The sequence below is a fragment of the Chelon labrosus genome (assembly GCF_963514085.1).
Source record: "Chelon labrosus genome assembly, chromosome: 15".
In the NCBI taxonomy this organism is placed as follows: domain Eukaryota; kingdom Metazoa; phylum Chordata; class Actinopteri; order Mugiliformes; family Mugilidae; genus Chelon; species Chelon labrosus.
The window spans coordinates 18,993,623-19,004,893 of NC_140348.1; the positions used below are offsets into that span (position 1 = coordinate 18,993,623).

At 44.7% G+C, this 11,271-nt stretch overlaps 2 protein-coding genes across 2 annotated transcripts; one reads left to right on the plus strand and one right to left on the minus strand.

Annotated features, from left to right (window-relative positions):
• Positions 1-2,765: 2,765 nt before the first annotated feature.
• Positions 2,766-9,209, minus strand: nolc1 (nucleolar and coiled-body phosphoprotein 1). Its single transcript, XM_084561721.1, has 14 exons — positions 8,609-9,209; positions 8,241-8,296; positions 7,838-7,992; positions 7,629-7,750; positions 7,411-7,528; positions 7,169-7,296; positions 6,916-7,054; positions 6,580-6,717; positions 6,411-6,500; positions 6,051-6,314; positions 4,350-5,870; positions 4,146-4,264; positions 3,954-4,037; positions 2,766-3,868 (listed from the first exon to the last, which is right to left on the minus strand). Exons 1-14 carry the CDS (start codon positions 8,777-8,779, stop codon positions 3,710-3,712), a joined length of 3,264 nt encoding a protein of 1,087 aa, XP_084417847.1. The 5' UTR covers positions 8,780-9,209; the 3' UTR covers positions 2,766-3,709.
• A 46-nt stretch (positions 9,210-9,255) lies between these two features.
• On the plus strand, positions 9,256-11,271 carry mrps6 (mitochondrial ribosomal protein S6). Its single transcript, XM_084561722.1, has 2 exons — positions 9,256-9,714; positions 11,182-11,271. The coding sequence occupies exon 1, from the start codon at positions 9,373-9,375 to the stop codon at positions 9,706-9,708; it is 336 nt and encodes a 111-aa protein (XP_084417848.1). The 5' UTR covers positions 9,256-9,372; the 3' UTR covers positions 9,709-9,714; positions 11,182-11,271.

Below are 11,271 nucleotides of genomic sequence, written 5' to 3' on the forward strand. Positions count from 1 at the left end.
GAAATGGAGTGGAACTTTTTAGGCCAAAAAAAAAATTAAAAAAGCACAGCAGATTGTACACATCAGGTTTGAGTGTGCGCCAGAGGAATAATATGATGGCAGCGTGTGCATGTGCAAGAGTACTCAGCAGTTTTGTCTAATTGAAATGGAAAGGATGGGCAGTCCTCGGCCTCTGCTGCCCATTATAAGATTGTCCTGCAGCCCCTCCGTACGCAGCGCTGTGCTGCATCGGCCTGAAACGATCTGGCTTGCTCCCTCTCCTGCACATATTACGACTGACAGACGGATGTGGCGCTCGGGGAGTGATTGCCAGGCAGGAGATGAGGCTGAAGGGCCCCTCGTTGGTATTCGTCGCCCGTGTCCATTCCCGAGCGAACGTCTGGCATTTAGATCAAAATGATTTTTAACATTACCTCACCGTCGCATCCATAACCACTGAACATTAAGCACACTAATTAAACAAATGCTGTCTCGGGAAGAAAAAGAAAAAAACCTGTACCGCCAAAACATTAGCTTCATTAGCTAAGAAAAACAACATTATATGCAGCTTTGTGTGTCTTCATTGATTTAATTTGGAGAAGGAACCATCTAGTCTAATGTTTATCCCAGCAGCGGTTTATAGCCCCATTACGATTTCCGATTTCAGTTATAACCCAATATCCCAAAGAAATGTTATTGATATCATAAAACAGAAAACAATCAAGCGTGCACATTTCAGGAGCTGGAGCCGGTGTTCTTTTACCCTGAAAGTTTAATTCAGACCAAGTCGTTTTGCAGCTGCAACCCTTAATCAATAAAGTAATTATTCAATTGACCTCTTGAAACAGAGCAAAACAGTTGTTTCCACCTGCTTTCTGAGACTCCTTTGTCGGCCAAAGCACACAAGCCTCCACACGCATCTCTCAACAGTTCTGCCCAGTAACAGGTCTACAGTAACCCCCCCTCCCTCCCTCCCTCCCTCCCCAGCTTCTCCTCAGCAGCTCTTCCATGTAAACCTCAAGCAATCACGCTCTGTCGGCTGTATCTGCTTGGTGAGCAGTGAAGCAACGCTCAATGGTTAACTGTTAAGACTTGGGCATGAGGCTTTATTTGGAGTGACTGCAGAGTCCCCCCCTTAAGTCAACAGCTCTTCTTGTGTAATCAGTTCATGCGCAATCATGGACATGTTTTTCCCCCCGCCGTGTACCGCACACACAAACTTCATGGGCAGTGCCGTTCTTCGGGGGTAGAAGATAAGAGTTTAGCTAGTCGGCTTCATCGTGCATCCCGTATTATTCACCCTCTGAATCACGACGCCTACTCGAGCGCGCGGGGTTGAGAGGATAAAAAAAAAAGTTTAAACTGAAGCCAGTCAAAGCTGCGGCGGCCTAAATGCAAGCAGCCGACTTCTCGCCGAGGCCTGCTTAGGTCCAATCCAGCTCACTTGTAAAATAGCAATTTTCTGATACAATCCGCCAATCCTTCACATCCAAGATCCTCCAGGTTTTCGCTGCCAGCACCAAAAGACAACTGCCAAATGCTTCACTAGGCCTGTGAGTGACAGGAGCTGATAAAATGTACTAAAAGGTTCAGAAACATCCAGAACTCAGTAGCACAGATGGTGAGCCGCCTGGACTGGCAGGTTTAAGCGGGAACACACAGTTATGGGTCACGGACATACGTGTGAAATATGTTTGCGGGTTTGACGAAGACCCTAAATGAGAATGACTAGTAGTATATTAGTGAATGCTTCATTTGTATAAAGTACAGTGATACTAGGATTAAGTTACATTCATTCATTTTCTGTAACCACCTGTCCTCTGGAGGGTGATGGGGGGCTGGAGCCTATCCCAGCTGTCATTGGGGGAGAGGCGGGGTACACCCTGGACAGGTCGCCAGTCCATCGCAGGGCTAACACAGAGAGACAGACACCAGGCATGTCTTTGGATGGTGGGAGGAAGCCGGAGTACCCGGAGAGAACCCACGCAGACACAGGGAGAACATGCAGCAAACTCCACATGGTAAGGCCCCAGTCGACCGTTGAATTAGAACCCACAACCTTCTTGCTGTGAGGAATCAGTGCTCAGTTACACTAGGATTAAGTTCACTATTTAACAAAATTATTGTGGTCCAAAGACTTCAGATGAGTGTGAAGTCTGGGGCTCTTGTCCTAACTCTTCATCTGTACTTGTGGAAAATCTGAAAATGGATCCAGGTTGTGTCGTCTGATCTCGGACACGAGAACTTTCAGACCTTTTGGAGTTTTCATTCACAAAATCTCGGTTTCAGCCTCTAAAATGTTAAACGCTCTGCTCTAAATTGGCGGATTATCCTCCAACAAGCCTCGGCTCTTGTTTGCGAGACAGAAAACAGTTGAATGCGTCTGAAAACTAATAAACAAGTGAGTTTAGCAGCAACCTTTGAATCTGCCTCTGGGCATCGATGCATCAGGTGACATTTTAAATACTGCATTTCATGTTCCACACATTTGTTTTTGTACAGTTCCACATATTCAATTGAAAGGGTGATAAGAGCACAGAGGTCCTCTACTGCCACCTGGTGGATTTGACTAAAGGTACAAATAAACTCTAAGAGCTTAGGTATCAAAGTCTTCCTCCTCACAGAAAGCCCTCACTGCTGTTCAGCCTGATTGCTCTAAATAATGGATTTGATGTCTTCCCAGTTCTATTAGCTATTTTACTATCAGCTTGTAGCAGCTTGTTATTCATGGATGCTTATTAAAACGCTGACTTTCTCATTTCTGTGCACGTTATCAAAGTCAAGAAACTGCTCTCATCCACAGTCAAACTGTTAAGTCTTTAATTACAGTTACAAGAATAAAAATGACAGTGGTACACGGAAAGAAAAGAAAAAAGTCATACGTTACATAGAAGCTACTATGGCTCTCAGCTTTGTTTGTGAATAACTAATTCAATACCACTGACAGAGAGAGAGAGAGAGAGAGAGAGAGAGGTGGCGAGGGCATCCTAACATCAGAAGAAAAGAGTTTTCAAAGCAAAATCCATTGAGACCAACATCTAAGGTCCTAAAGGTTGAAATGGAATAAAACTTAATAAATACTCAATATAAAACTCTGTTCTACTTGACGGTTTCTTGTAATGTAAAGAAAAAGAAAAGCCCAAACAAACACCCTCTCCACATTTACACGTGGCCAAATAAAAGTTGACAAACTTCCAAGACTCCATGTGATCCATTAAAAATCAGTCGAAATTTCTCAACACAAAGAATCTGAACATGGATGGCTATCATTCTCCATATGTAAATAAAAAAAAAAAATTAATGACAGGACATTCCTCATTTAGGTCAAAACAAGCAAAAGGGCCCAACATGCACATTGGCTTTCTACCATCATCTGCTGGCCTGCAGCCACCCAGTGGCTATAAGTAATAACGTCACATGGATGTCGACCAGCACAGTGTGATGTCACGGATGGGAACATGTCCTCCCTGCTGCCACAGCTCCACTAAACTGTTACTTTAGAGCAGAAATTGAACAAACTGATTGGATAACAGAATAAAGGTGAGTTAAATTGAAAGATCCAGCTCAGCTCTACAGGTCATGTTGTTCTGTTAGTGTGTTCTGCTGGGTGGTGATGGCAGGGCATACGGAGGGAGGGGGACTATTTACAGAAGGGTTGGAGGGGGTGATAACCGACAATCCTGATCACACAGGTACCGTACAGTTCAGGTGGGAGGGAGCGGGAAGGTCCTCAGTCGCTGTCGAACCTAATGGAGTTGACTGAGGTAGAGATGGCTCCGCCGCGGTAGCTTCCTCTCTTCTTCTTCGTCTTTTCGTGGCGGAATGATTTACCTTTTGTGAACTTGAGAACGTCGTTGGCTTTCTGGCCCCAGTCGCCGTTGGCTCCGTACTGGAAATGAAAAAGTTTGATGGTAAATTTTTTACGGTCGGCAAGGCAGCCCTGGTGAACGGCGCTGCTTGGTTGTGGAACGTACCTTGGCGTCAAAAGAATTGTCTGCAAGACGGGGATCCACTTCCACACGCTCCTCTACTATTCTACGGAAGGGTACGTTGGAAGACTGCAAGACAAAAAGTCATTACCATCAAATTATTTCTCTTTTCTCATCACTGGCAGGAGCTGTACGTGTTTTAACTTTCATAAAACAGTGAGGAAGTTCCAGTCTCACCTTCTTATTGGCTTTAGGGAAAGTCTGCGGCGTCTTACTTTCTTTCTTGTTTTTTGGTGTCTTTACTTCGTCTTCCTCTTCTGATGATTCGTCATCTCTTTTTCTCTTTCCATTAGTACCTGCAGCAATCAGATAAGCAACACTTACAATTCTGAAGCTAATATTAAATTACACAACATCATGATGAGTGTGTTTGAGACTTACTGTTTGCCGTGGGGGTGGAGGGTGCAGTGGCTGCTTTACGAGGCGCTGCTTCCTCCTCATCTGATGAACTATCTGAGGAGCTGCTGCTCTCTTTAGGTTTAGCTGCTGGAGTCGTCTTAGGAGTCGCAGCTTTCACTTTACTTTTACTGGCTTGTTCCTCCTCTTCGGAGCTGCTGTCACTGGATGAGGACTCCGCTGGCTTCGCTGCAGCCTTAGCTGCTGCTGCTGGGGTTGTCTTGGGAGTTGCTGCTTTGCCGTTGGTGAGCGCGGGCTTCGCAGGGGTAGCCTCTGTCTCTGAATCTGAGCTATCGGAGTCTGAGCTGCTCTCCGCAGCCTTTTTTGCTGGGGCTGCAGCCGCCTTTTTGGCTGCAGGCTTGGCTGCAGGCTTGGATGCTGGCGTTGCCTTCTTGGGTTCCTCCTCCTCATCGCTGGAGCTGTCGTCACTGGAGTCGGCGGGAGGCTTTGCGGCGCTAGCGGTTGCAGGTTTCTTGGCTGCTGCCGGGGCAGGTTTCTTTGCGGCAGGCTTGGCTGCCTCATCTTCAGAGTCTGAGCTGTCGGAGTCGGAGCTGCTTTCTGCTGCTGCTTTGGCCTTCGCCGCGGGAGTAGCAGGCTTTGAAGCTGGTGTGGCTGGTTTAGACGTTGCAGCCGGCTTAGCTTTTACTGGTGCTTCCTCATCCTCAGAGGAGGAGGACTCAGAGCTGCTCTCTGCTGCAGCGGCTGGTTTAGATGCAGGAGTAGCAGGTTTAGATGCAGGAGTAGCAGGCTTTGAAGTGGGAGTAGCAGCTTTAGCCGGGGTTTTCTTAGCTGGCTCTTCATCTTCAGATGAAGAGTCTGACTCAGAACTACTCTCTTCTGCAGCAGCTGGCTTAGCTGCAGGCTTAGCTGCAGACTTAGCTGCAGACTTAGCTGCAGGAGTAGCAGGCTTTGAAGCTGGAGTAGCAGCTTTAGCCGGTGTTTTCTTGGCTTTAGCTGGCTCTTCATCTTCAGATGAAGAGTCGGAGTCAGAGCTACTCTCTTCTGCAGCGGCTGGTTTAGCTGCAGGCTTAGCTGCAGGAGTAGCAGGCTTTGAAGCTGGAGTAGCAGCTTTAGCCGGTGTTTTCTTGGCTTTAGCTGGCTCTTCATCAGATGAGGAGTCGGAGTCAGAGCTACTCTCTTCTGCAGCGGCTGATTTAGCTGCAGGCTTAGCTGCAGGAGTAGCAGGCTTTGAAGCAGGGGTAGCCACTTTAGCCGGTGCTTTCTTGGCCTTAGCTGGCTCTTCGTCTTCAGACGAGGAGTCAGAGTCGGAGCTGCTCTCTGCCGCTGCTTTAGGCTTTGCAGCAGGGGTGGCAGGTTTTGAAGCCGGCGTAGCCGTTTTAGCCGCTGGCTTAGCTTTAGCTGGTTCGTCCTCCTCTTCAGAGGAGTCCTCGGAACCAGAGCTGCTCTCTGCTGCCTTGGCTGGGGGTTTAGAAGCAGCAGCGGGCGCCGGTGGGGCTGCAGCTTTAGCGGAAGGTTTTGCTGGAGCCTCATCTTCAGAGCTGCTATCTGAATGTGGGATGAAAGACCAACACAGTTTTTGAAGGTTTTGTGGACAGGAACATGAATTAACTTCATCAAAGCAGGGTTAATAATAATAACTGACCGTTCTTCGTGATTACTAGCTTTGGTCAAACACACAGGGACAGTTATATAAATGAAAACAAATCACAATCTGATATTTCTTACCTGAGCTAGAGGACTCATCTTTCTTGGCCTTCTGAGCTGGAGTAGTCTTGGCAGGTGTAGTTTTAGCTGGAGCAGTCTTAGCAGGAGTCACCTTTGCTGCAGGTTTCTTTGCTTCCTCTTCCTCCTCTGAGCTAGATGAGTCTTCATCCGAGTCGTCTGCTTTAGCAGGTGCAGCCTTGGCTGGGGCAGCTTTGACTGGAGCTGCTTTAGCTGGGGTGACTTTAGCAGCAGGCTTCTTGGCCTCCTCTTCATCTGAGCTTGAATCTAGGACAATACGAGCACGAAGAAGAACATTTGTCCCATGTTCGGCATCGCTTCACGCTGACAAGAAAATTACAGACCAGACTTTGTGATAATTACCGGAGCTCTCAGAGCTGGATTCTTGCTTCTTTGCAGCAGGTTTGGACGCAGCAGGTTTGGCAGCGGCCGCCTTCACAGGTGCAGGTTTTGCTGTGAGGATTATAACGTTGTTAGCCTTGAAATGAAAAACACTGAGCTTTCAAAGCTGAGGACACTGTCAAACTCTCACCTGCCACTTTCTTCTTCTCATCCTCATCACTGCTGTCATCACTGCTGTCTGAAGAGTCACTGTCCTTAGCCTTGCTGGCGGCTGGTGTAGCTGGAGCTTTCTGGATTGAAGCAGGAGGAGGGACTGCGCTGTATGGTCCTAACATGACAAACGTAGCAGATGAGCACAAGGTGTAAACTGCAACTATGCAATATTTTATTTTTAATACGTATTGTTCCAAAGTGGACCACAAAATCAGATCTTGGCATTAGCTTGTCTTCAGCTAGGACACACATGAGGCTTCCATACAGGCAAAGCTTAGAGGATCCTACCAAAACAAGACAAGAAGAAGCACACCTGCTTTGGTTTTTTTGCTTGGAGGAGCTTCATCTTCAGATGAGGAGTCTTCACTACTTGATTCAGCAGCAGCCGCCGGTGCTGCCGCTTTCTTTACCGGTGCTGCCGCTTTCTTTACCGGAGCCGGTTTGGCCGGGGCCTGACGTGACATATGAAGTAAATTGTTAATGCCCGATGCATGAATCAATTTGCTCCACGTTTTTAATAAACTGTGGAACAATAGCAATCAGTTGAATGTAATTCTCCGGTGTACCTTGGCTGTTTTTTCATCTTCAGAATCTGAGGAGCTGTCTTCACTGCTGCTGCTCTCCTGCTTCTTCTGAGCTGCACCTTTGGCAGGAACAGCTGCTTTTGGTGCTGTGGCTGCACTTGCCTTGGCTTCTATTATTCGTAAATAAATAAAGTCAATTAAACAACGAGTAGCTTTCCAGAGGGGCTTCATTTGAACTGCTACATATAACAGTATTAATGAGTACTGGCGGGCAGTCAACTCACTTGGTGCAGGAGCTTTTGCAGGCTTTTCATCCTCAGAGTCAGATTCTTCACTGCTGGAGCTACTGTCCTTCTTTCTGGTGCTGTCCGCAGCAGCAACAACAGGTTGTTTCACAGGCGCCTACATGGAGAAAATGCATTTTAATAACGACGTAACAAGCCAAGTCTTGCAGAAACAACGACATCAGGCGTGCATCTTTGAGTCAGAAGTTCCCTCCTACTTTTGCTGGAGCCTTTGCAGGAGCCTTTTCCTCCTCAGAGTCACTGGAGTCTTCACTGCTGCTGGATTCAGCTTTAGCTTTAGCTTTAGCTGCCGCTGCTTTAGCAGGTGCCGCTTTGGCAGCTAAAAGTGGAGATTATAGAGAAATGTTATCCAGTCCATTACTGGATAAATTCAACAAGCACTTTATATGATTTATGCTGGTGTTACCTGCAGGAGCTTTAGTAGTTTGTTTCGCACCAGACTCTTCATCCTCACTGCTTGAATCTTCACTGCTGGAACTCTCCTTACCAGTTTTTGTTTTCTTGGCTGCCGGACCGTTTGTAGCTTTAGTGGATGCTTTTCGTTTCTTGGCTTCAGGAGACCTATTTGAGTCAAGTGGATTTTATTCATATATTCCCAGTGACACAAATTTGCCCCAAGAGGTTTTACAGTGTGTGCACAGTACGCCAGTGCTTTCACAGGCAATAAGGACTTAGGCCCAGCTTTACTAGAGCAGCAGTAAAATGACAGGAGTGCCATAATTCACTCAAGAATAAGGATATAATCTATTTTTATGTTTAGTCATATTAGAATGAACAAAATTAAAAGAAATAAAATTGAAATAACTCACTTCATCCAGAAGTTGTAGATGTTGACGAGGCTCTCTTCATTTTGGTCTTGCGGATTCTGTAGAGAACCACGTGAACAAATAACTTTACCATTCTCTCCCAGCATATTTTAAGATGATTAATATAATTTAACAGCTACTTGTGATCGGTTTTACAGGCGAGTGTTGAATGATTCGTAACCATAATTCGTAACATCTATTAATCCAGTAGATATATGTGGCAGCTGATAACAACGTGTGCTACACACGTGCTAACTTCACTCTACGGTCTCTGTACGTTCCTGTAGGTATTTAACACGCATGCAGTTGGTCTTCATGTCAAAGCACCAGGTAGTAAACAGCACCTACGACTGACAACGTGGACTACTTACGACTTTCGTCTGTTTCATGAACTGCTGAGCAGCCTTGGTGAACTTGTTCTCAAGCAAAAACGAATAAACCGATTTGTAAAGATCACTGGGGACCGACTTCTGCTCCGCCATCTTCACCACGCTCGTTCTGAGAGGGAAGGAAATTTCCGGAACTTGTGCACAAGTGCGCATGCGCCCCACCAAAAAACGATATGAAAATATTCACCCGGCATAAGATGATTCACTCCACTTGGAAAAAAAAATCACCCACTTCCTGAACAGAATTCGCAAGTTAATTTATCTCAAGGTTAAGAACAAAATTTATTATGAAACAATATAATTCGAATGAGTCTTATAATTCAAAACTAATGCTGTGAATTTATAAATGTTATAGCTTTGGATTTGAAAAATATTTTGGTTCTATGGCACCTGGAAATTGGGTTAGAGTGGGACCTCTGTAGCTAGCACATTTTCAGGAGTTATTGGTTTACGCAATACGTATAAAATAAGTAAATGAAATAAGTAAAATATTATAGCGATTAAATTAGACTTCTTTACTAGTTCAAGTGTCTCAAATTTATTAATCGTTCTTTTAGTTTTCACATATACTTAGCCATGTTTTTGACTAGTTAGGCGCATGATTTTTACGTCATCGGTAAAGACCTTTTCCTGCCCCTCGTGTCCTCCTAATAACATGGCCGTCTTTGAACTGAACGCAGCGGCAATGACAACCTACTGCTAGCTACATTTGAAAGCGTGTGTTTGAGGATCTCTTCACCGAAGCCATGCCTCGGTACGAGCTGGCTCTGATCATGAAGGCGATGCAGCGGCCGGAGACGGCGGCTTGTGTGCGGCGGACAGTGGAGACGTTAATGGAGCGGGGCGCCGTTGTGAGAAACCTGGAGAACCTGGGAGACAGACAGCTGCCCTACAAGATGACCAAACACAACGAGAGGCACACCAGAGGGACCTACTTTCTGGTTGATTTCTACTCGACTCCCAACGTCCTCACTGAGTTACTGGATCACCTGCACCGTGATGTGGACGTGGTGAGGCCCACCGTGCTGAAGAAGAGCAACGAGGAGGACCACGGCAGTAATTGCTGTGGCCCCAAACAGTGACTCAATGTAAGGAACGGATCAGGTGTCATCAGTAGTAGCCATAGGTTATAAATTAAACCACATGGAACTGTTGTGCTGTTGTGAAGTACTATTCCTGTGATTCTTTAGTGAAATGGTAACCAAAGACACATCTGTCACAATTAAAGACAAACGTCCAAAAGCTACAGCATTTAATCTGTGATATAAAACTAAGAATATCATCTGAATCGTTACTTTTGTGAAACCAATGAAAATTACAATAATTGCAGCTGATTTATTGCGCTCAGTGTCTCACCAAACAACTGACTAAGAGTTTCAGTAAGAAGGTCCTGGTTAATAAAAATGAATGGAAAGGGCCTTAAAGGTTTTGTTTATTTCTCAGCTGCTTTTCTAGCCCTTCAACCTAAAGTAATATGCACAGTCTCAAAAGTCTACTGACTCATATATTATATTGGTCAGGTGTAACGTTTTCTCATTGTTGAAGGTAGATGTCATGTAACACCGTAAACGATGTTTGTGTAATAGCTCTCACTGCCACAAGGGGGCAACAAAGGTTCTGCACTGTAGCTTTAAAATACTGCAACTTCACTTTACTGTTGTACTACTAAATGCCGACGGTGGATGAAATTATTCTTGAATAACTTCCCTGTCATTTTTGGCTGATGCACTCGTCTCTACTCAAAGGTTGCTTTGGGAAGAATTGGTAAACTCCTTAGGTGTTTTAGGTTTTAGATTATGACCATAGACAGTAGAGGTAATATAAGTAACAGTTAAATGTGATAGCCTCTTTGTAGTTAGTGTTTATAGGGGCTATGGAGAGTAATGCAAGCTGAAATGACTGTTATACTAAAAGAAGGGACTTGGTGATTCAGTGACAGACACCGTAAAAGTACAGTATAAATCTGGCCAAATACCAAAGAGTATTTTAACAGACGGTTTTTCACATCCTCTTTGCTATTGAAATGATAAAATACCACATCTCACTTGGTCACGCACAACTGAGATTCTTTTCCTTTTTGGCAGATGAAATTTTGCATACTATTCATTACTAACCTAAGCAGTAACTAACTGGTTCTAAAATTGGTGTTTTTCTTTAATATTTGAAGCCAGTGTTTTTGAACAGCTGTAGAACAACTTCCTTACACGCCCTTTTTTGAAATCAAGCATGACCATACTTTACCAACCTGAACCACATGTATGTCCGTTATGCATGTGAAGTCACAATGCAAATCTACACATTTTTAGCAGAAACACTTTTGGTCTATTTTAAAAAAATTATTTGGTGAAGTACAGCATTTAAAAAAAAAAAAAAAAAAAAAAAACTCAAATATTGATATAACTGTTTCATACAATAGGCTTAAATGTGGTAAAAATGTGACAACTTTACAGTGATTTCTCTCAAGTTTGTCCTTCACCCTCCGTTAATGGGAACACTCTGTACTGAGTGTACTGTAACTAAACCATGTGTCATGTTTCTTCCCTTTTGTTTTACAGGCTTTCACTCCTCGTATCCAGAAGATGTACCATGTGATTCGTCCACCTTTCAAAGTCATATGTCACAATAAACCACTTTTTTCTATCATA